The sequence below is a fragment of the Solanum dulcamara genome, chromosome 5, assembly GCF_947179165.1.
Source record: "Solanum dulcamara chromosome 5, daSolDulc1.2, whole genome shotgun sequence".
Lineage (NCBI taxonomy): Eukaryota > Viridiplantae > Streptophyta > Magnoliopsida > Solanales > Solanaceae > Solanum > Solanum dulcamara.
The window spans coordinates 428,551-452,802 of record NC_077241.1 but is presented as its reverse complement, the minus strand read 5'-3'; the positions used below and the strand labels follow the sequence as shown (position 1 = coordinate 452,802).

Genomic DNA, 24,252 nt, shown 5'->3' with positions numbered 1-24,252 from the left:
ACACCTTTTAAAACCCAAGACTTGGGGTATATGTGGGTGGTGATCTGAGTTATATATGGAAAGGCCAAACGCGCCTATGTGTGTTCGTATACAAACATCTGATCCAGTCAACATTAAGGTGTGTTTTTCAAATTAATGAATGATAGTTTAAATATTTTTTTTCATAGTAACGCGTATACACTTAAAAGCTACTAAATACCGAGCTAGCTAGTTGAAAAAAGAAAGAGCTATATATGTGTAAATGGTGAGTAAGAGAGAGCAGACTAGCATAATAAAGGAGGAAAAAGGGTAGAAGCAGAAAGGAAAAAGGGGTCGTGATGTGGGTTAACATATATGGAAATGGCACAGACTGGTTGGACTTGGAGACTGAACAGACAGGAAGTGAAGTAGACACAACACGAGAGTTGTAAGGAAATGATATATATTGCACCAGATCCAACAAAACAACCAAACTCAAAACAATTACTCCATATTTATTTCATTTCCTCACACACACAGCTTCTTAACCCTAGAACTATTAATTTAACAGAAAATCAATTTTCTAGATCTATCTATACAAAATTTGATTATGAATTTCTTTGGTAGTAGTACTAAACAGGAAGAAACATCCTCTTCTTATCACAACCAACAACAAAAACGGCCCAGCAATACGGAGCTTAAGTTGATGGATTCTTCGCCTGCAGAAGAACATCATACCATGATTGAGAGGGAACATATGTTCGATAAGGTAGTTACTCCTAGTGACGTAGGTAAGCTCAATCGTTTAGTCATCCCCAAACAGCACGCGGAGAAGTATTTCCCTCTTGATTCCTCCAGTAACGAAAAGGGGGGACTCCTATTGAATTTCGAAGACAGTAATGGGAAGCCGTGGAGGTTTAGGTATTCGTATTGGAATAGCAGCCAGAGTTATGTAATGACTAAAGGATGGAGCCGTTTCGTGAAGGAGAAGAAGCTTGATGCTGGAGATATTGTCTCCTTCCAACGTGGAGCTAGTGAATTAGCTAAGCATCGTCTCTTCATCGACTGGCGCAGACGTCCTCATGACATCATCAATAATCACTTTATGGTGCCGCATCATTTTTCTGATGGGAGGCTCTTCCCAGCTTTACAGTCTTACCCAACTACATTTTTGCATAATAATTTGTTGCTGGAAGGAGGCAGCCAAGCTCCTAATTATTATAATCCACATAGCTACATGTATGGAATTGGTAACTCCAGTAATAGTCCTAATTACTACACGACGAGCACAAGTTTGAACAACAATAACAGTAGTGTGGCGGTAAATGCAAGCCCTTTCAATAATGTGATGAGATCTGCTGCTCCCCAAGGTGTACTTGTGGAGCCAAGGGTGTTCAATTCGGTACAAGTGGTTCAAGGTAAAGTGGCAGCAAAACGACTGAGGCTGTTTGGAGTGACTATGGACTATCCAATGCCCTCAGAAGAATCATCTGAAAAAGGCAAGTCCTTCGATTTGGATATTTGATCTAGCGGAATCAATATTATGCATATACAAAATGTTTCTCCCCACAGAAGGGACCAAACTATTATTAAGGAAGAAGAAACATTATTGAATTAAGTCAAATTTGGGAAGGAGAGCACATTGAGTCCAATTCAGTGTTCATTTGAGATAGAAAGATTAATAATTTCAGGTTCAATTTGTGTATATTTAATACTACTCTAGTCAATTGAGGTCGATGATTAAATACTATTGCTAGATCCTCTGAATGCTAGTTATTTTATGCTTGATTTCTCGCCCTGCAGCAGTTGACCCTCATCTAACTTATTATTTTTTTCTAAAAACATATTGAAATTGGCTGTTGACATACAAAAACATAGGGGAGGAGAGTAGACCAATAAACCCCTATGGGTTGGGAGTATTGGGAACCTTAATTTTCTTTGTTTTAATAATTCATAAGGATCTAATAAAGATCCATCACTCACTGATTTCATTTTCTCTTCTTCCTGATCATCAAGTTCAAGTCTTGGCAAATCTTCTTCTTGACATCTAATAATTATGTCTTTCCTCGTGACTTATATTATATAGTATAAAAGGTGTATCTCAGCTTCATATCGATCAGGCTGATGAACAATGATGGTCATGGAAATAATTAATCAAAGTTGAGGGTTTTTTTTTAAAAAAATTAAACTGTGGGATTATATTAGGTATGTTGTTGTTGTTGGAAACTCAAGGATTCTTCGTTTCTTCACTCTGCTTGGTTTCTTAATTAATGATTCTCTTTGAATACAAGTGGACTTTTACCAACTTGACTTACATTTTGACTTGTGTAGATAAGTAAATTATGTATTCTTCTATCAAGTTTAGTACATGCATCTTAATTTAGTTCTTTTGTTCCCCTCTTTCCCAGTACATGAATGATACATGTATCTTAATATAATTTTTTCGAATACATGACTAAGAAAGTTCATGTATCACACAAATCAACAACGTTTTTTTTTTGTGGTTGGAATTCACAAAATATTCTTCTACTTTTCAAATCTTTCTTTCTTAACTTTAATTTTTCAAGTTTACACATCAACATTCTTTTTGAGAGTTCTGATGGCTTACATCTATCAGAAGATCCTCATCTTCGATCTCATCAAAACATTCCTCTTCACCGATATTGCATGAGGAGTTCTTCTTCATCATTTTCTCAATCATCATATTTGTTATAAAAAAAACTTCTTAGATTCTACAACAATAGACAGTACTTTAGAAGTGTTCAATTGTTCATGAATCACTTCTTTAAATTTTCATCAAAACTAGTGTTATTAAATTCAACGATATGCTTTCTCATGTTTACAATCATAATCATAATGATCTCATTTGAGTCACTTTCTTCTCAGAGTTTTTATTCATCTTTCTTCGAACTCGACTTGTTCTTTTCCTTGGGAAGTGGTAAATCTTCATTGCTCTGATAATCATTCATTTTCTCTTGAAGACAAGTGAAGGAAATAGTTCTTTTACTTCACTCTACTTGCTTTCTCAATTAATAATCCTCTTTGAATACAAATAGACTTCTTCTAACCTAACTTACATTTTGGCTTATGATTTATGAACATAGGTATTTATAGCTATTTACATTTTAGTATGCATAATGAAACGCATGCATATGCATGGTCCACCCTCACTTTAATTAATATAGGAATAGGAATAGGATAGGAGTACGTAATAATTACATAGATATATGGATCATACATAGGTTTTTCAACTTTATGCCTACTTTTGAAGCAAAGCTAGCTAACCATATTAATTAAATATTAATTAAAAAGTCTATACATATTATTGGTGACATGACACAAAGTGATGGCAATTAAAAGCTAGTTAGCGTACTCTGGGTGGCAGTGACTACTGTATGCTGGTTTCTGGCCAGACAAACATAACGAAACCTTTTTTGCTGAGCTTTCACGTTTTAGTTTAGTGAAAACTTCTACATACATATCACATATATGCAGCCTTATTAGACAACTTTTCTTCTCATCACTCGTATATACTTCTTCTGTTTTAAAAAAATGAAATAGTTTGATTTGACATACAATTTAAGAAAATAAAAAAAATAATAATTTTATAATCTTAAATTAAAGTTACGTTAAATGTACCAAAATATCATTTAATTTTATGACCTTAAATATGTCACGTGAAAAGCTGAAACTAAAGTATTACATTGCCAAATAAAAAAGGAATCATTCATTTTGAAACAAACTAAAGAGATCATTTAATCTTGTGATTCTAAATTAAAGCTGATATTTATATCCATCTCTCACTAATACAAAAATGGCCATTCTTCAAAGTTTTATGGTTAAAGATGCAATAATATAATATAACTTGGCACATCAAAATGAGCTATGTATAATTTATTATAGGCGTAAAAAGACAAAAGATTCATAGGCGGATAAATCATAAGTAGCTTAGGTCAATTTTGATTGGAGAAAAAAGAAAGAAGAAATAAAAGTTTTCTTTTTGAGTACTTTTTAAACTTTTTGTGCATTGGCAGTACGTATATGATTGTTTTATATCATCAGATCATAATAAGCTGCAATTAAAAAAAAAGACTTTCTATAGCAAGCTTACTTGCATCTTAAAGAAGTAATTAAACAAAGTGATTTATTTATGTATACATACAAAAATAGAAAAACAAAGAATAAGGATAAATATCTTAAAAGGTAATGAATAGTAATAAAATAACAATTGTAATATGTAGAGGTTATTAGCTAAGGAAAAGTGAAAATGAAAAATTCAACCGCAGCAGTCACCAAGACAGCTTATGGGCTAGCACCTAGCAGCATAAAGACAAAAATCAACACTTTTAGCTATAGAAAGTTACTGTGTTACAAGTAATTTTGGGAATAGAGACTGTTGAATATAGATATCAAAGCTGCAAAACATGTCAAACTGCACACTGCATCCTCAAACAAAATAAATACAATGGGTAAAAGTAAGTTCACACTCAGGAATTGTCATTTAAAAATACTGGCTGGATAAATTTCAACGTTTGAGGGTGTATGAACAATTTCCTAGTTTTGTATCAGTAATCCACTTCCAAGTATCTTTCGTCTATACCGTAGGATGAAATCCAAGACTGACATTTCCTTCTAACCGGTGCACTACTCTTCTGGTACTCCGATCATGGCAGAACTCAAGGGCAAGCCGAAGAGCTGTTCCGAGTCCCAGCACAACTATTACCCCTGCACATTGGTTCTTGCTTTCAACATGACAAGGAACACTTTAACAGTATCTAGTGTCCAAGTTTTGACAACAAACAATTAATGAAAAGATCAAGGGCATGTACCGATTATGATGTTCACAGGCAGTGCAGAGACTCCAAGCGTGATGGATATTAACACATCCAGAAACAGACCACCAATGAGGATGCAAAATGCTACCCAAAGTGGATTAAGACAACCCTGTACAAACTGACTGATTTTAGAAGTAATACAGAAGTCATCGACTTCAAAGCAGGCGCTTGGGAAAGTGTAATGTTCCTTACTCTATCCTGCTCTTGGGAAATATTCGTCCCCCTAAAAGAAGGATCGACTCTCCAAATCCAGTAACTTGTCTGCCATCCATAAAATGATGAAGTCAAAACGTAATTACAAGAGTATCTATCCCAATAATTTGTAGCTAACTAATCTTTGAGATTATATCCTTTTCAGAATCATATATATATAAGAAGATTTTGTTTCATAGAATAATAAATGTCATGGTTTTCCACTAGATCTCTATATAAATTTAAACTTTGCTCAGAGATTTTAATCAAATATTTGGAACAAGGGACTACCTAAATAAGATCCACCAATTAATTTTATACTCTGACACAGGAGAATCTGGATCCACATTATTCATTTGATTTCTAACCTGATGTAACAATTTAACTCAGTAGAATATTTGTTACAGAAAAAAGAGGGCATGTCCCTATTTTTGAAGCCACAAAAACTAAAAAGGGAATAACTGAAATTACTATGTTATGGACATGGACATTGAGCCTAACTCAAAAGTGTAAAACTCACAAAAACAGTCAAAAAATTCTCTCTAGAAACATAAGCTCTCTGTATACTTTCGAACATTGGTCCTTAACAGTCACTGCGAACCTCAATTATGAAGAGAACGCAGGAAAAAAAACCTATACAACAGCTATTAACCCCTCTCCGAGTACTAATCCGACTAAATCTCCGACATGCTTGAAATCAGTGGTTGCCAACCAGACCACTAATAGTGATTACTTTGGAATCACGGCCAAAGAATGGTCGACTAGCAATTGTAGGCCCCAAACTGAAAGACTTGGATCATAATTCAAAGAACTCTTTCCGATTAAGGGGTCTGCTAAAATTTGAGTCTTAGATAACTACAAAGTGTTTCTTGATTTTACCAATGAAGATGATTTCAATATGGCATGGATCAAAATCGACAGATTTGCAAATGTAGTTGCAGAAGTGGTCTCCGGATTTCAAACAGCTCCTGTGTGTGTTCTGCTTCCAGGTATCACCTTTCACCTCCACACATGGCATCTTGTACAACAAACTGTTAGCAATGTGGGAACTCTCCCGAGGAATCTTAGAGTCCGTTTGGATGGGCTTTAAGTTGGTCAAAACCAACTTAAAGCCCTTTTTTGGCTTTTGGACGTGTTTGCCTAATGCTAACTTTAAGCCATAAAGTTCTTAAAAGTCAAAAATGAAAAGTTAGGATTTCTAACTTTTTTTTCCTAAGTGCTTAAAGCCATTTTGTTTGACCATGGAAATTACTTTTATATCCCTTATATTTTAACTAAATTCCCAAACTACCCTTTTTATTCTTTTAACCCTAAAATTCAAACACTTATTTTCAACATAAGCACTTTTTTATCCAAACACTCAACTGCTTATTTATAAAAATAACTTTCAGCACTTCAAAGTTCTAAAAGCACTTCATACATAAAAGTTACTTTTTTTAAGCCCATCCAAACAGGCTCTTAGTAGCTCAGTTGGTTGACTACCTAAACTCTCACCTTGTTAGTGAGGGTTCGATTCCGCACATTGTAATCCCCTCCCCATTTCCTCTTTCCCTACCCCTATTTTAGAAAAAAAAAATGTGGGAACTCCCCTCGCCCTAGATGCTGCTACATTTGGTTCAACTAGGCCAAGTATGGCTAAGCTTCCGATGGAGGTTGATTTACTTAAGAATCTGCCAGACTCTGTTTATGTTGGCCTGGAACATGAATCCCTGTTAAAAGGTTATTATCAGAAAATCGACTATGACAATATACCAAAGTTTTGTAAGCAGTGTATGTAAGAAGCTAGGTCATAACATATTGAATTGTAGAGTTGGAAAGGATTAGAGACAAGGATTCTAAAGATGCTGGAAAAATCAATTAGGGATGAATGTTATGCTGACTGAAGAGGGATCAGATCAAACCAAAAATTTGGAACAAAGTGAAGATAAAGGAGAGGTGAAAAACAATGAAAGTTTAGGCAAGATTGGGTAGATTTCCGAGGCAGTGAATAAGAATGAAAATGGGGATGGATAGAAGCTTGATGCTGAGAACAAAAAAGATGTGGGCATGGAAATGAAAACTTCACATGGCCATGATGGCTAGGCAGAACATCAGCAAGAAAAAAAAAACCAGAAAAAAGAAGGTGCCTACGAAGAAAGGCAATGTTGTTTTTCAGCCAGTTATAACTCATAACAAGTCTAGGACTGCTACATTAGAAGCTAATTCTTCCCAGTCTTAAGGGTAAGAATGACACAGCTGGATCAAAATGACCAAAATGACGATAATGCAGTTAACATCTCTGCTGATCAGAAAAAAGGTTATGGATGGGCCAGAACTGAGAATCATGTTGGTGAAGTCAATGCCAGAACTAATAAGGTAAGGACACAACAGAACAAGGAAAAATGAAGAACAAAGAGCATAGCATGAAAGGAAGATCAGAAAGCAACTCTAGGCATGAGATCACTAGAAAATCTGATAATAGTGAGGATAGCTTAGTGAACACTTATCAATCTGATAGTGAAGGCACTGGTCAACAAAACAAAATTCAGGATGATCTCAATAATATTAATCTATCTACCAGTCTTGCTTCAGAACTGAAAAACCAAGAACCTATACAGTTGGTTGTGGACCTTAGGTGTGATCCAACTACTGAGAAGTCTGTTGAGCAATATGAGGAACAAAATGTGAAGCTAAATTACCTAATGACTGTATACAAGACAACTTCATGCACAATGAGGAGACCAAGTCACTGGAATCCAAAATTGATTTTTCTTCAAAAGAAGAAGCAGATCATATCTCTGGGCGAAGACAGGGAATACAACAACAAAACGAATGACATACAAGGAAAAAGGGGAAGAAGCACATAAAGAAAGAAAGGCAACAAGCTGAAAACAAGGCACACAGCCTCATCAAAAAAGGAGGACGACAGACAAAATAACACTAGCCAACCACAAAAACACCCAAGGGAGGCAGGTGCAGTCAAATGCTCAATTTCAAAAACCTGTAAGCTGAAAGGCGAGAAGGATATTCATGCTTAAAAAAACCAGTCTAGCTTGAAGGCTGAAGCACCCAGTAATTGCTTCAAGAAGAGAGCAAAAAGCATGCATTTTGAACCATATCACATCCCCGATCTGATGAAATAGGATGATATTGAGACGGTATTACTAATGTTTAGAGAGATCCAATGTCCAGCATTCATCCAAAAGCATTGCTATCCAAACAAAGATAGATACTTACAGATGCATGAGACTCAGGAGATGCCACATTTACAGCTACTTGCCTGCATAAAATAGCAAACCTACATCAGTATACAGTCTTATAGGGAAAAACAAGATTAAAATGCACTTAGTCTACCACTTACTGGCATATTTCACATTTATTTGAACCTCTAGTACTAAACCATGTTTCTATGCATGCCTGGTGTGCTTTTGCCAATCCACCACGACAGTGGCATCCAAGATCGATCAATTCCTCCTCCTTTTCCTCTTGACATACTCTGCAAGAATATCACAGAATGCAAAAAAAATTAACTTTAACGATTGGTACTCTGAATATGGAAATCAAAAAATAAAAATAAAAATAAAAACAAAAAGATTGGCACTCTCAATATTAAATGAAAAAATAAAGGTCAGTTTGCTGTAGCAAGTTCTGAATGATTACCAACTAGAAAGCCATAAAGTATATCAAATATAAAAAAAGATACTGCCTTAAAAGGTCCTTCTCTTTTGCAAATCTCAGAGACTTAATCAATCAGGATTTGCTAGCCTGTTTTAATTTAGTTATGGACATCAAGTTGATTCTTTTTTTTTTATAAATAAAGTGGGCACTGATTCAAATATAAATCCTGTACGAATTCCGATCTCTTACATATTTCGATGTTTCCTTTTAAATTTTTAATCCCTTGTTAGTTATGTGTCGTACTCTTACCATTCAACTTCATAAATGTCATGTATAATGAGCACTACCACTACTTGGATCATGATTATAAAAACACATCAAATTCACAGCAGCTCATGATACAGAGCTAAATCCTAGCAAGAACAAAAAGGTCATAGTGTCAAAAAGGAATAAGGTATGGGACATAGTGTCATAAGAACACAAAGTCCAAGCGATATTGATCAATAAGAAACTTCTGACATGATTACAGAAATAGATTTCTTTATAACAGCTCTGGAAGAAAAAGCTAAATCAAGGTAGAACAAGAGATCTGCCAACAAATTGATGGTCCCTAGTTATTGAAGCTAGAATCTCCCTAGTTCACTTTCAGTATAACAACACTTGTGGGAATAGCCTGATCACACAGATTTACATAAAATTGATGGCCCCTAAGCCCAAAGTCATGTTGAAGAATTTGATGTACCACAATGCTGCCAGACCAAAGGCTAAATTCACACTCTGCTTCAATTACAAGATAGATCGCTGACCATAGATAGATTGCTAAAATGGGGAATGCCTGTTTCTTTACACTGTCCATTATGCCAGATGCACAATGAATCAAGAGACCATTTTTTTGAGAAGGTAACATAATGATTCAAGAGACAATTTATTTGTTTTCTGTGATTACGGGAAGCAGCTTAGGGAAAAACTTCAATACTGGAAAAAGCTAAGACATTACAGTTTCACTCTTGGGACCAGTATATCAATGAAGTCATAAGGTGTGCAAAAGGGAAGACACAAAGATCTCAAATCTTCAAGATGGTTTACTCTGGGTTTGCGCATAGCTTGTTGATAGAAAGGAAAATGAGAACTTTTGAAAATGTCTGTCGAGACCCTGAAACTATTGTTAGGGAAATAGCTTATGTCTTCTGTGTTAGGGCCCCCCTCAGGATCAGTTCTATTATGTCTACTTTTCTGTTTTAGCCTGAGTATGGAGCTCTGTTGCTTATAATTTTGATAGTTTGGCTGTGTTTAGCCAACTATGGTTCTTGTAACTGTTTTCACTGGTGATTAATGAGATCGATAGTTACCAAAAGAAAAAAAGAAGAGATCTTCCAAGAAGGTCTGTCTCACCAAGCAAGATTTCTTCTTTTTCGGCTATTCAATTCGGATGTGGCTACAATGCAAACGTTGCACATAAAAAGGACTAAATAAGGATCAAAAAGTTTGAAAAATATAGAGGGTTGATACTAAAACTTTACATGGAGAAATCGGTAAAGAAATATATCAAAAGTCATAATCTTTATGCAAGTAGAAGAGCTAGAAACCTGCATTGTTCATGAAAACTATGATTCCTGGATAAGTAAGGCTTCTTAGGAGACTCTACAATTGCTATTTTCTCAATGGTGGAACTATTCCCAACTGGGTCTGTGGTTAATGTGGTAGCCTGGGAGTTTAGTGATTCGCCTGCAGAAACCACTATGGGTGATTCGTCTGCAGAAACCACTATGGTGAGTACAGATTGATCCACTCTTTCGGCAGCTAAGTCATGATTGCTGGCCTCCGCACTCTGCTTTTCAATATCCGATGGATCATCACAGTGGCCACTCAGGACGGTACTATCATGCCGGACTACACCGACATCTTGCATTGGTAACAAATATAAAGGGATCAAGCCGACGCGTTGCTATCCTTGTTGAACCGTTTTTAACATTCCTCCTATACAAAACAAGCTGAGACTCAATATAAAGCTGAAATTATTTTGTTCATTATACCCTATCCCAAGTAATGAATACTCAGCCTATACAATCTTAATCAAGTTAACAATTTGACTTGTTCAAATGCAAAATTCAGTTTATTCAAAGAGGAATTTAATGAGAATTGAAACCACATGAATTCGTTTTTACATGGACGAAACTTTAAATAAAGGGAGTACATTTACATATACACACACATGCCAATATGTATCTAGCTTTGAGGAGAAATCAAACCTAGTAAACAATGAACCAACTTATGTACAGAAACGGAAATTAAACAAAAAAAAGAAGAGGTTTTGGACAGCCATTTGAGCAGAACCCACATCGAAAACAAGTAGAATGAAAAGAACCCATCTCAAAATTCTCCTTCAGTTATCAATTTTCATAAAAATCCCCCAATTACATAAATTATTGTTTTAATCGATAGAAGCGAGCAAGAAATAAAAGGAAAGTACAAACATTAAGACAGAGAAATGTTGGCACAGTGAGAGAAGACCTGAGAGTAAAGACGGCAGCGGTGAGCGTTGGACCGGACAGACCTGCAAGTAATATTTTTACGACTCACTGCTCGCTCTTATTTTATGGATTTAAGATACTCCTATTACTTAACACATCTAATTCAAAAAATAAAAAATACTATGTAACTGAAGTTGATTAATATTTTAAATATTCAAAAACAAGATTTAAAGAATAATATTCAGAAAATATTTTAAAAAGTTACTACTCCCTATCTCCCATTTTATATTTCACCCTTTTTGTTTTTAGTCCGTCTTAAAAAAAAAACGTTATCTTAATATGATTAAAAATAATTTAATTTTAAAATTTCTCTTTAACTCCTACATCTCGTTTGGATGGTTGTTACTTGTTGTATTGTATTGTTATTTCAGATATAATGTTTGTGTTTGATTGTTACTTAAATTTCATTATATCGTACGTACCGTTTAAATTTATCATTAAGAAACGATAAAAAGTCTCATTTTGTATAATCATCGATTTGGTATAATCGCATCGTTATCTTAATATTCTTTTGTTATTTTGTCTTTACTTATCATTCTTTATTTCGCATTTTCATAATAGCTCTATTCCGTATTTGTTTTATAGATTTATCATTCAAATTGATGATGTATGACACGAAGTAACGATACAATATATCTAAATATTGTATTCATTAAAATAATATAGTTCAATACATTACAATATAATATGATATCATATATTATGAGATAATACGTAACAACCATCTAATCTAATATTAGTGAAATAATTTATAAACACACAAATATCTAAAAATTATTTTATGTCTTTTATTTTTTTAATTATTGTGGCAAAAATCAAATGGTAACAGTATAAAATGAGAGGGAGAGATCATATTAAAAAGAGAGGGAGGAAGGCAAGATATATTTGTAGTGCTGCTCTTATCCACAAGTGCAACAGAACATAGAGATGAGCAGGCTTAGTGTTGGTGTATGCCGCCCATCGGTGAACGTCCTATTTCCTATTGGCAATGAAAAGGCCTTTTGCTCTATTTGGGATTCGAGAAGAAAGGCGCATTTGAGAAGAAAGACGATCATACAGTGCTGCTCAGCAGATTTCAGGGTCCTCACTTCTGTCACAAGTAACTATAATAACATTGTAATCCTCGACACTCCACAATCACGAGTCCTGCTTCTCGACTCTTCCAGTATGTTCCTTCCTTCCTTCCTTCTCATCACTTACACTCATCCAATTTTACAAACAAACTCAATTTTCTATTTTGTTGGGACAGATAATGTGCATAGCATCCTTCACAAGGGAACCAACTGGACTGATGCATATTGGGTAAAATGCCAACTTGTCTGATTTGGGCATTATTCAATGGTTTAGGGCTATTCATCCCGAGACAATGCATATGTAGTGCATTGAATCTCCTAATGTGGTACACTTTCTTCTGTTTGATTACCAGGATGAGTTTGCCACCTTGCCGCCCATTGTTCCAAAGGGTCCCCTCGCAATCTTTGGCTTGGTAATTTAGCTTCTTGTAATGATTTTTGACAAATTATCACTAATAAAGTTAGTTTTTTTTTTACAAATTCAATTTTGAAATCTTACTGTCGGAATTAAACTGATGTGCAGCTACTTCCTGGTAATTTTCAGGGGGGTGCAACTGCTGCACATTTGATGCTTGAACTATGGCCGTCTTTGCTGCTTGTTGGATGGGAAATAGACGAAATTGTAGTAACCGCTTATTGTCATTTTTAGCTTTTCTCCTTTCAAGAGCATGTTTGTATTTTGATATTTCAAATGCAATCTTTCTCTGGTATATCTTTGATCTTGATGCATCTCAATAAATAAAGGAAAATACTACCTCCTTTCCATATTAGATGGTCACTTTCAAATTTACACGGTGATTAAGAAATTATTAATACATTGCGAGACTTTACCATTTTGCCCTTTGTTTAAATTAATGCAATATACATAGAGTATTGAAATAGCTAGTATTGAGAATTGTTTACATTCAAAGGTCATATTAATTGTAGAGGTAAAATAAGAAAAATTTAATTAATTCCATCTTGATTTAGTAAGTGATTAAGTAATATGGAACAAACAACTTTAGTAAGATGCTTATCTAATATGGAATGGAGGTAGTATAAATCTAGAGGAGTTATATAGTATGATGCTTGCTTTTGTTTTTTTGTTCCAACAAGAGTAATGAGTTGTTCCTTTATACTAAGATGCATCCTATAGAGCCACTAGAAAGAAATATCCCCTTACAGTGCAAAACTTACGGAAACAGTCAATCTACTGGGGAGATATGGGCATAGACTTACCGCTCCAATCCAAAAGAGTAGAATGATATTGAAGTTTAGGCAGTTATAAGAATTCTAAGCATTGCTAGGGAGATTTCTCTCTCTCTCTTTTTATTTTGGAAAAATAACTATATGCAGACTCTTTACAACAAGCTTAGCCAATGAGACTTATTCAACCTCCTTGTTGCAAGTCAATAAAAGGGCACTGCATACGGTCTGTGACTTGGCAACTAGCTAATTATGATTTAAGTTAGATAATATTTTAAAAGGCAGTTGATGAACATCAAGTGAAGGAACGCTAAAGGCCTTTGCTTCTGCAAAATTAATATTTCCAAAACGAAAAATAGAAAGCATAAACAAGAATCATAATATCTTGAGAAGACATTAGAATATAGGCAGGATTAAGAGAAACATAGCTATCATTATTGAAATTCACAATGTTAACAGGTCTAAAGTACCTTTCCCGAAGATCTACTAAATGAGTCAATTGAAACTGGCCTCGAATGTATTTAGGAATGGAGCTTTCACAAAATCATAATGCGCATGTGAGCATAATTTAGGAATGGGTTTTCATCCATTTTTGGCAGCCCTTGTCATTTCTACAGGTACTTGGTGCAAATTAGTTTTAATTGTTTCTTATGTTTCCAGTGTTTATTATGAAAGGAATTGATCTTGTTCTCTAACTTATGTGGAAGTATGTCGATAATATACATGCTTTATTGTTTGGTACCTGCCGTAAAGAGCCTCTAAGCGAGTGGAGCACCAAGCCTATTTACACCTACTTTGAGGACTTAAGCACTCCTCAAGCAAATTTCATTGTAACTTTCATGTATTTTGTGTTTTTGAGTTCTTGGTTGAGGCTAGGCTACTAACATGTGCTAATGCAGAAAATATACCAATGCCAAAAGAAATTGCACAAGTTATAAAAACTTTATAAGTCGTGGAAGAAAAGAATAAGAGACAAAACTCTTATTTAAATTTGTTGGTTAACGACACACTAGCGAGACCTTTATATAGGAATTTTTACTAAGATGAAAAAAGAAAGCTTTCTAATTCGTGTGATTACTAATTATTATAATATTGTCAGTTAAGTAGTTTACTTTATATTCTCAATGATTCTCTTGACTTAAAACGTGCCCCTCAAAATCGAGATGGTGAAGCAACTTGAGTTCACATATTTTAAAGATAAGAAATAGTCAAAACGGAAGTGTAAACAATCATCCAAATAGTACCGTTAGAATAATGGTCGATCAACAGAAAGAACAATGGTGCTGGAACCCTTTCCTGTGAAAGTCACTAATAGTTGAAAATAATGGAAGTGGTTCATGCAGTATGACATAAAAGAATCAATTCTGTCATTGGAGAATGGTGTTGTGACTCAAATCTCCTTGATATCATTGAACTAGCTTGAATTGGTGCTCAAGTAACAACTGGAAAAGTTTCCAGAACAGTGATAGGAAAACTTTTCAGAATAGTGACCATAAGAAGTGGTGCGGTCAGAATATTTACCAGAAAGAGGTGCAGTGCTGTTGGAAGTTGGAAGGGCCACCTGAAAGAGGCTTTGACTGCTGGAACAGCCACTACAACACAATATTTTTAATGATTCTCTTTACCCTCAATAATTACATGATCATTTAGAATATTTTACACGGTATTCCTGATAATATTTTTAGTTTGGAATTTGTGTTTTGGATATTGATCCAATAACATGGAGGTCAATAAGTTAATAATGTTGGGAAAAGGGGGTTTAATATTGTCATCGGGCACATAAAACTAAATTTTCAAGTCATTGTCCAATTCAGCATATTTGATTTGTGAAAATGGCTTATTATGTGGCTTTTCCCATTATTCCAGTTGATTGAAAAAGCAAGAGAATATCTTGGGCTCTCTGATCTGGAGAAGCATACTCAAGGTGGAGGTGTGTTGGAAGTTCATATTGGAGATGTACTTTCTTCATCTGTTACTATTCCTGGAGGTTATGCAGGTATATTACTGCCTTATTTCAGACATGTAACCCTTAGTCGACCTATTAATTGCTTTATGATGGAAGGGAAGTTGTTATCCTCCAGCAAATGATTGTTCTTGTAGCTGTTTCTGCAGCTGAAGCATTTTAAATAACTTTCTTTGCAGGGAGCCCCTTCCTTGATTTATCATTATTTTTAACTTGTTTTACCATGCATCAGAAGTGAGCATTTGGAAATTTCAATATTGAAACTTTCCAGGTATGACTTCTATCCAAAGTTTACTTATATTTTTCAAAATGATAATTTCAGGTATAATAGTTGATTTGTTTTCTGATGGAAAGGTTTTGCCACAACTGCAAGAGGTATACTCAAGTGCACAATTTTGATAGTAATTTATTTGTTGTAACGCTATATTTACAATACAATGCTTATCTATTTTTCATCAAACTATGTAGTTGATAATAGTATCTCTCTACTGAATAGTTACTTGTGGATTTTCTTTTTGGCTGCTAATAGCGTTGATGCTGGAATCAACCCAGTTAGGCACCCGATTGGGAATGTGGTAGCTTCTGGATAAGTACTTTTTTGTAGTTATTTAGAGAAGTACTAAAAAATTCATTGTAGCATCTCATCATACAATTATTTCGCAAGTACTTTGTATTTAATATACATAATACAACAACAACAACCTAGTGAAATCCCACAACGTGGGGTCTGGGGAGGATAGAGTGTACGCAGACCTTACTCCTACCAAGGTAGGACGGCTGTTTTCGAGAGACCCTCGGCTCAAAAAAGGCACAAAAAGGGGGTCAGATAAGGTTAAGAAATTCAAAGCGCTATAGGAAAATAAATAACGAAAGCATCACGGATAAAATAGAGTAATCAAAAGTACAGAAAGTAATAAATAGTAACAGAAATAGCAGAAATGAGAGCACAAGGAATTGTAGTGTGCTAATGCGCCTACGAATAGGGAAGAATAACGAGACTATGTACTAGCCTTCTACCCTAATGTGGGTCATCCACACCCTCCTATCTAAGGTCATGTCCTCGGTAAGCTGTAATTGAGCCATGTCCTGTCTAATCACCTCTCTCCAATACTTCTTCGGCTTACCCCTACCTCTTCTGTAACCATCCATGGCCAACCTCTCACACCTCCTCACTGGGTCATCTGTGTCTCTCCTCTTCACATGCCCAAACCATCTCAGTCGCATTTCCCGCATCTTGTCTTCCATCGAGGTCACTCCTACCTTGTCCCGAATAGCCTCATTTCTAATCCTGTCGCTCTTGGTGTGACCACACATCCATCTCAATATTCTCATCTCGGCAACTTTCATCTTTTGAATGTGAGAGATCTTAACTGGCCAACACTCTGCCCCATACAATATAGCCGGTCTAACTACCACTTTGTAGAACTTGCCCTTAAGTTGTGGTGGCACCTTCTTGTCGCATAGCACTCCAGAAGCGAGCCTCCATTTCATCCACCCTGCCCCAATACGATGTGTGACATCATCGTCAATCTCCCCGCTGCCTTGCATGATAGATCCAAGATACTTGAAACTACTTCTCTTTTGAATGGCTTGGGCACCAAGCTTAACTTCCACGCCAACCTCCTGAGGTGTCTCACTGAACTTGCACTCTAAGTACTCTGTCTTGGTCCTACTCAGCTTAAACCCTTTAGACTCCAAGGTATGTTTCCAATCCTCCAGCTTAGCATTAACTCCACTACGAGTCTCATCAATTAGGACTATGTCATCCGCGAAAAGCATACACCATGGCACCTCACCTTGAATTTGTCGCGTCAATGCATCCATCACCAAGGCAAATAAAAATGGACTAAGAGCTGATCCTTGATGCAACCCCATCCCAACTGGAAAATGCTCTGAGTCCCCTCCTACTGTCCTTACCCTGGTTTTGGCTCCCTCATACATGTCCTTGGTCACCCTAATGTATGCCACAGGTACATCTTTAGCCTCCAAACATTTTCATAGTATCTCTCTTGGAACTTTATCGTAGGCCTTTTTTAAGTCGATGAATACCATATGCAAGTCCCTCTTCCTCTCCCTATATTGCTCCACCAGTCTCCTCATAAGATGAATGACTTATGTAGTTGAGCGTCCCGGCATAAATCCGAACTGGTTCTCTGAAATAGACACGCCTCTCCTCACCCTCATCTCCACCACTCTTTCCCACACTTTCATAGTGTGGCTTAGTAACTTGATACCTCTATAGTTGTTGCAACTCTGGATATCCCCTTTGTTTTTGTATAGAGGGATCATTACGCTCGACCTCCATTCTTCGGGCATCGTTGCCGTTTTAAAGATGACATTAAATAACCTAGTCAGCCACTCCAAACCTACCGAGCTGGCGCTCTTCCAAAATTCCCCAAGAATCTTGTCAGGTCCGGTTGCTCTTTCCCGGCGCATCCTACGGACAACACCCTTAACCTCTTCGACCTTAATACTCCTGCAATATCCAAAATTGCGACGCCTCTCTGTATGTTCCAAATCTCCCAACACAAAGTCTCTGTCCCCTACGTCATTCAAGAGTTTATGGAAGTATGACTGCCATAAAAAAATTGCTTTGATTTGCCTGGTATAGTGCAGAAGCTGGTCTGGATATTACTGGATATAAAAAATAAAAATCGCTTTGATTTGATAGTGGTGAAAAATGTCAAATAGTACCTAAATATTGTCCTACAGAAAAACCTTATCTTATTTAAAAGAAGAAAAAAAATTGACCGACAGAAGTTTCATAAGCTCCAAGTTTGAGCATCGTCTGTATCGTTGAAGGCTCTACTGTAAGTCTATAACAAAAATGCTTCCAACATTTACCAAACACTAGACGAAGTTTCCGTTTCATGCTAAAAGCACTAATTTCTCAAATGCACTCATAATGATATCTATATGATTGTGACCTGCAGATCTACTCTCATTTTTATCGATGAATTAGATGTATTATTTAAAGAAAGAAAAGTATTAAGGTAGTGCTACTCTCAATTCGCCTTTGCATGCCTTGTTGATTCATAATGTTCACCCTTGTGAATTTAGTGTTGTCAAAAAGGTTTCTGATTTACTCAATTGAGAACTTTTAACATTCAGTAAATGCAGGTTTTATCTCTATTAATATCAACTTTAAAGCTGAATGGCCTCAATTTCTTTAGATATCAATAAATGTAATTATGGATTCAAGTTTAGTTCATACTGCCTTTCCTATTCATCTGACATTAGGATATATGTTAATTTCTTCACATAACTTTTCACAGTACTCTTCAGTTTTAACATGTATATATTACGATTTCCTTCTCTACTCTCTCTATCTCATTTTGTGTTTTGATGTTGTGATGTACAAGCTGAATGTGTTATTATGTTTAGATTTCCCAATATAGATTCTTAAAATAACATTTAAAGGTATGAAGTTTTGGCAGATTGGTTAAAGATGTTACAGGTACCATTCAAAGTCTATAATTACCTTTATTTTTTGGCAACAAATGTGAAATAAAATGGAAGGAGTACTTTTGATTTTCCTCTTGTTTGGATCTTCCTACAACTTATGATATTCCCCAATTTGATACTTTTTGAATATATGTGGGAAGATCGTTCTGCTATAGTGATATACTTTGCTGCCTGGTTCCTTGGTGGTAGATTCTAGGATCTAATGCATTTGTTTTGGCTTCCCTTGACAGGTTACAACTTGGTTGGAGATGAATAAGATGTTGATGCCCAATGGTCGACTCATGGTGAATTGTGGTGCTGCTACCAAAGAATTGTCTAATACTTCTGAAATGATGCAACCAGATATTTCCAAAAGGGATGACCCTAGGGAACTAAACACAACTATCAATGCATTATGCAAGGCATTTCCTGAGCAAGTAGGGAACTTGAATTCCATCTATCTTCTTTGCTCAGTAAAAGCAGTATAAAAGTTTTATGGCCCTTTTTGGTTTCCTAGCTGCTTTTTATTTTTTCTCTTTCTTCATTTCAAAAGGTTACCTACGGTTATGCAACTATGAAAAGGATACTTTACGCCAGTGAAGCATTTAGGCTTCGGAAAAGTAATCTGAGCCATATGTTATTCAAAAGTGCCTTTATCAAGATGTGCAAATTTGATAGAGAAATAATGTTAGTAATTATATGACGTGCTCAGTATCCTATTTATTTTACACAGTGACCTGTCTTAGAAATTAAAACGGTGGTTCGCTTGAATGAAAGTCTTGGTAGAAGAAAGTTATGTGAGTTTGTAAAAATAGTATGGTACATATACTTGTGCGCGTGTTGGGCCTCAACAGGTTTGGACCAACTGTTACCATTGTCTGCACACCATATAGACCAAAAACCCATGTATCTTCATCACCCACCAGCCCCAATAAAATTAACAATAACTTCTTCAAACATCTGTATAGTCTTGAAAAGTTGTGCCCATGTTCTAGAAGGAATTCTAGACATTTCAAGTTGATCAAGGTATGTGGGGGCAATGTAATGGTGTACCCTGTTAATTTGTGCTAAATTTCTAGAAATGTGCAATTGCATGGTGTGTATTGCTAGGAAAAGGCAGGACTGGTGATTCTGTTAAGTTAATGATAGCCTGCTCTACCTTGGCAAGAAACCTTCCAGAGAGTTGCACTGACATCATATCTTCATGTCATAAAATAAATTTCTTTATTTGCTGTTAGCGCAATAAGAACATTTTTGTTTTTTGAATGTCGCTCTGCATTTTGCTGGCTTTACCTGCTATGACAAAAAGTTTATTATCTGAAATGGCAGGTAGGCTGGAAAAAGCTGCCAAAGATAGCAGGAGAAAATTATCTTGCACTGACAGGACCATTACCAGATTTGGATATTTGGTCTGCTCATCTCCCAGATCAATTAAGCTCAAGTGTCAAAGAATGGAGAAGTTGCACGCCTTCGCCTTCGTAAATGTGACATTGGGACTTGGTTAAGATGTAAATTCCACATGCCAAACCATGCAGAAAAGGTAATTTGTGCCAATAGAAAAGGTCCTTTGCAGATCTCTACATCTCCCTGCTAAGGAGTTCTTCCTTTCTAGGTCTTAAATTTCGGGCAAGTGATTGTTTTATCAGAAGGAAAACAGGGAGATGCAACCTTTATAGATTGACCCACAGGCAACCATCAGGCACTACCTGGTCACCCTTTATCCATCTGATAGCGGCCTGTTTCTATCTTGATTTGCAGTAATTTCCAATCTCTTCAGTTCTCCCTGCTGCATATTAAACGTGATGAATATCACTCAGTCTGAACTCTGCTTAAGTTAGGATTCTACTTTGAGTTGTTACTATGTCATCACCAATCGTGGAAAAAGGTGATGGTTTAAAACAAATCAGCATGCTGTATTGAACCCCCTTTCAGGTTAGATCATTTATCTATTTATTTCAGCAATGATGATGATAATGTATGCTGGAATGCAGTTGAAACATATGATTATCTCATCTAAAAGTTTAAGTTATTAGAGAATTATATCACTGTTGAGTTGGATACACGCATAGGTGGAGTGCATAGCTATGTTTGCTGTGACTTTGTGATTTTGGAGAAAGGAAAGTAACCTACCGGAATTAGTTGTCAGGAGGATAAAAGAATTTAAGCGGTTATGGTGGGATGACTGTTAATGGATGCTTGAACATTTTGTGACTAAATAAACAAGTAGCAGTACAGAAAGTTCTTATTACCGTCACATATAATTTTAAGGTAGCATAGTTCACACACAGAAAATCATAAAAGGAAAAAGATCACAGACCACAACCAAATTCTGACACTTCCTTTAAGTCATCCACGCAAAGTGAATGAGAAGAGGAGTGTCAAAATGCAAATGTAAATTGTTTTCGATGGTGAGACTGGAAGTCACACTTTCCGGAGTCCTCCACCTTTATTTTCAAGCACACAATAGTATTATAAGTTGGAACAACACCCTTCCTTCAGCAGGCTAGCGGCGGAAGCTCCTAACCTGGCGTGGTGTCTCGGTAGTGTCGTCTCCACGAAGTTTGACGAGCGTATAAACAGCTGCCCCTGCAAGAGCCCCCAGAGTTGGAGCTACTAGGTATATCCACAATGACTTGTAATTTCCTGCTGCAACGGCTGGTCCCAAAGTTCGTACTGGATTCATGGAAGCACCACTTGACGGCCTGCTTATTCCACCAACATGTCAAAAAACACCAAAAAAAGAATTACTGGATTTGCTTTGGCAAAGACTAATGGTTTGCCTAGCTGAGAATTCTTGTCACAGTACTAGGTATGAAAATATCATAATTGGAAGGAGGGTTTTAATTTGGCTCTCTATTGTTCTTTAGAGTTGGTTCTCTGCAACATTAGCAGTAGAATAAGTGAAGTTTCTTCCCCAATGCAAGCTGCTGGTGTATGGTAACCCCCCCCCCCCCCCCCCCGAGGTTTGTTTGGTAGAGATACATTTTCATAACCTGTATACTTAGGTGTTGAGATATTCACTTACCCAGCCACTAGAATATTGAGCATGACTGTAGCTCCAACTGCTATGCCCGCCAACTCTCCCACCTGTTGAAAGAATTAGTAAATAGTAGTAGGATGTATGTATTTATTCGATGTAAAGAATAAAAACCAAAAAATCATGTCATCTTCCGAAGTATAGTCTTTTGTGACCATGGAAGGAAGTAATTCTGCAAAGCTGTCTTTGTCACCAAAAAGATAGATTACAGGTATCTACTTTTTCATATTACTTACTCGTAGTATTTGTGAATATCTAAATTCAACTCAAAGGAGGTAAAAGATTTTTCTGATTTAGACTGTGTACATGATTCAATGTTAATAATAAACTTTACGTATATAAGGTAAATTATAACACCTTAATATAGTCTAGATTAATAATCTAATACAAGTTGGTCCATACCGCTCGGGTGTCTGTTGCAACAGCAGTGACAACGAAGAGGAGATTGAATGTGATGAGGAATTCAAGAGCAAAAGCCTGGCCAGTGTTTACCGAAGGAACAGTAACGCCACCAGACATGAACGGATGAAAGACACCTTTGAGTGCAAAAGAAGCACAAATGGATGCTGAAACTTGTGCTGCAACATAGGCCGGCACTTGAACCCATGGAAAGTGACGAAGTGCTGCAAATGCGATAGTGAGCGACGGATTAAGATGAGCTCCAGAAATATGGCCTGTCGATAGAATCACTATCATAACGGCCAGTCCTGCGCAAGCTGCATTCCCAATTAGAGATTCAACTCCGTTGTACTTTTGATTCACAATTGGCCCGGCTGTCGCAGCAAATATAAGGATGAATGTCCCCACGAATTCTGCTCCCAACTGTTTCCACCACACACACGTTTTTATACTTTAGGGTATGATAAAGTAGTTGTAACAACGAAGGAGTTCTCTGTCAGAACTTGCAAGTTTATCTACTAAAACAGTGATCAGCATCAGTTTGTTATTTATTTGGCACCACAATAACTTGCTAAATGTTAGATGACAGATTGAAATTTTCCATTTTCTTGAGAAGATTCTTGCATGTTCTCTATATAATAAGAAAAGATCATAGAAAAAGAATGGACAAATGAAAGCCATGTTTTAGAAGAATGTGTTGGAAATCAAATCCTCAGTTAAGACTTCGCCTAAGAATTGAAGTAAATGGATATGTGTAAAATTGTCCCCGATCATAGACTAAAAGAAGAAAAATATTAAAGAGTTCTCCGTGATCATATTAAAGAATGACAAAAATTAAAAATCAACCCATTTATCAAACAAATTAAAATAAAGAATCTAAAATTTATAGGCTAAATGAGCTTTCTCATCTAATAATTTACTATTTTGATCTATAACAATGGTACCAAATCAGGTTAAAGGTTGACCCAAAAGGGCTGCACCAACTACCTCGTTGGCCCTTAGATGGCGATTATTGTATATCTCATTGATTGAAAAGAAAAGTATGAATGAATATTGACAAAATGGACCTCAAATGGTTGAGAATTAAAATTTAATTAAAAAAAATACTAAATAACTCTTTTCTATTTGAACTTTGATGGACAAAATTACCAGATATGCAAAAACTAATCCACATCATGAAATAAAATAATGATGTAACCTGACCCCAATAATTGTATTACTGAGAGAGGTACTCAAATTGGACCAAAAAACAAATAAAAAAATGGAGAGTTGAATGATTGAACTTAAAAAGAAATGTACCTTGCGGGTGAGAGAGACATCTGGTGCGGGAAAGTCGGCGAGACAGGTATGAGGAGTTCCCCATGTTGGAGCATCCAAAGGGAAGCACTTACATCGGGGCATTGACTTCCGATCATAAGAACCCATTGAGTCCACTCGCAACGACGGGAATAGTGGAGTTGGTGTCCCAGGCGTTGCTGGTGCCGATATTCCACTTTCTAATTCTGCCATCCAAGATCAAATTACTGAATTCTCTCTTCTTTTTTTTTTTTTTTTTTTTAAGAAAAAATGAACTAGGTAATTTCTTTCTAGGGAAAAAAGGTTATAATTACATGATTTTTTGACTTTTTTAAATGTTTGGCTACACGATATTCAGTATAACGGCCAGATCGATAGATTGATCAACCTAGGATAATCAGAATCTGGTAGGAGACATATATAGCAAGTGGAAAAAAAGTTTTTTTTTTTTTTGGTTTTTTTCAGAGAAGATTGAAGAAATAGATGAAGTTACATGCTTTAGAGGTTTTTTTATAACTGTGTGACTAAGGAATAGAAGAAATGAAGGTATCCAGCTTAACTATGCTCTAATTATAAGATGATGACGATCTGAAGTAGAGTACATAACAAAAACCAGAAAGAGCAAGAAGTAGAACAACTAACTCAGACTGCTTAATGAAAATATGAAATGAGTTGAAGAGTAATAATAATAAGAAGGCAAAAGACAAGTGATTTTAAGCAATGAAATTAATACAATTATATA

General features: G+C 36.0%; 4 protein-coding genes across 7 annotated transcripts; 2 read left to right on the top strand and 2 right to left on the bottom strand.

Moving 5' to 3' along the window:
• The first annotated feature begins 265 nt into the window (after positions 1-265).
• Positions 266-1,738, top strand: LOC129890287 (B3 domain-containing transcription factor NGA1-like). The gene has a single exon (XM_055965857.1). The coding sequence runs from the start codon at positions 569-571 to the stop codon at positions 1,481-1,483; it is 915 nt and encodes a 304-aa protein (XP_055821832.1). The 5' UTR covers positions 266-568; the 3' UTR covers positions 1,484-1,738.
• Positions 1,739-4,336: 2,598 nt separating this feature from the next.
• Positions 4,337-11,184, bottom strand: LOC129888632 (uncharacterized). Of its 2 annotated transcripts, none has more exons than XM_055963576.1 (7): positions 11,094-11,184; positions 10,169-10,559; positions 8,326-8,460; positions 8,202-8,244; positions 4,986-5,054; positions 4,788-4,911; positions 4,337-4,683 (listed from the first exon to the last, which is right to left on the bottom strand). In XM_055963576.1, the coding sequence occupies exons 2-7, from the start codon at positions 10,489-10,491 to the stop codon at positions 4,553-4,555; spliced, it is 825 nt and encodes a 274-aa protein (XP_055819551.1). In that variant the 5' UTR covers positions 10,492-10,559; positions 11,094-11,184; the 3' UTR covers positions 4,337-4,552. The 2 variants fall into 2 exon arrangements, with proteins under 2 accessions (XP_055819551.1, XP_055819552.1); XM_055963577.1 differs by having other exon boundaries at positions 4,788-4,902.
• A 778-nt stretch (positions 11,185-11,962) lies between these two features.
• LOC129888630 (uncharacterized) lies at positions 11,963-20,818 on the top strand. 3 transcript variants are annotated; one of them, XR_008766696.1, is made up of 9 exons: positions 11,963-12,278; positions 12,363-12,415; positions 12,540-12,599; positions 12,731-12,808; positions 15,238-15,367; positions 15,657-15,709; positions 19,030-19,215; positions 20,108-20,318; positions 20,537-20,818. XR_008766696.1 is itself a non-coding variant. In XM_055963574.1 (8 exons), the coding sequence occupies exons 1-8, from the start codon at positions 12,041-12,043 to the stop codon at positions 20,258-20,260; spliced, it is 951 nt and encodes a 316-aa protein (XP_055819549.1). In that variant the 5' UTR covers positions 11,963-12,040; the 3' UTR covers positions 20,261-20,818. The 3 variants fall into 3 exon arrangements, 1 of the variants encoding a protein (XP_055819549.1); XR_008766695.1 differs by having other exon boundaries at positions 20,391-20,818; XM_055963574.1 differs by having other exon boundaries at positions 20,108-20,818.
• Positions 20,819-20,971: 153 nt separating this feature from the next.
• LOC129888631 (probable aquaporin NIP5-1) lies at positions 20,972-24,226 on the bottom strand. Its single transcript, XM_055963575.1, has 4 exons — positions 23,514-24,226; positions 22,218-22,637; positions 21,804-21,865; positions 20,972-21,480 (listed from the first exon to the last, which is right to left on the bottom strand). Exons 1-4 carry the CDS (start codon positions 23,721-23,723, stop codon positions 21,282-21,284), a joined length of 891 nt encoding a protein of 296 aa, XP_055819550.1. The 5' UTR covers positions 23,724-24,226; the 3' UTR covers positions 20,972-21,281.
• Between the last annotated feature and the right edge of the window lie 26 nt (positions 24,227-24,252).

Excerpts from the sequence above, each read along its gene's own strand:
- LOC129888632 (XM_055963576.1), bottom strand. The coding sequence starts at position 10,491 with ATGCAAGATGTCGGTGTAGTCCGGCATGATAGTACCGTCCTGAGTGGC. Across the intron at positions 8,245-8,325 it reads AATAAATGTGAAATATGCCA|GCAAGTAGCTGTAAATGTGG; the intron begins GTAAGTGGTAGA and ends TATTTTATGCAG. Across the intron at positions 5,055-8,201 it reads CTCCTGAGTCTCATGCATCT|ACAAGTTACTGGATTTGGAG; the intron begins GTAAGTATCTAT and ends TATGGATGGCAG.
- LOC129888630 (XM_055963574.1), top strand. The coding sequence starts at position 12,041 with ATGAGCAGGCTTAGTGTTGGTGTATGCCGCCCATCGGTGAACGTCCTA. Across the intron at positions 12,809-15,237 it reads GATGGGAAATAGACGAAATT|TTGATTGAAAAAGCAAGAGA; the intron begins GTAGTAACCGCT and ends CCATTATTCCAG. Across the intron at positions 15,368-15,656 it reads TATTCCTGGAGGTTATGCAG|GTATAATAGTTGATTTGTTT; the intron begins GTATATTACTGC and ends TGATAATTTCAG.
- LOC129888631 (XM_055963575.1), bottom strand. The coding sequence starts at position 23,723 with ATGGCAGAATTAGAAAGTGGAATATCGGCACCAGCAACGCCTGGGACA. Across the intron at positions 21,866-22,217 it reads TTGCAACAGACACCCGAGCG|GTGGGAGAGTTGGCGGGCAT; the intron begins GTATGGACCAAC and ends TTCTTTCAACAG. Across the intron at positions 21,481-21,803 it reads CTCAATATTCTAGTGGCTGG|GCCGTCAAGTGGTGCTTCCA; the intron begins GTAAGTGAATAT and ends TGGAATAAGCAG.
- LOC129890287 (XM_055965857.1), top strand. The coding sequence starts at position 569 with ATGAATTTCTTTGGTAGTAGTACTAAACAGGAAGAAACATCCTCTTCT.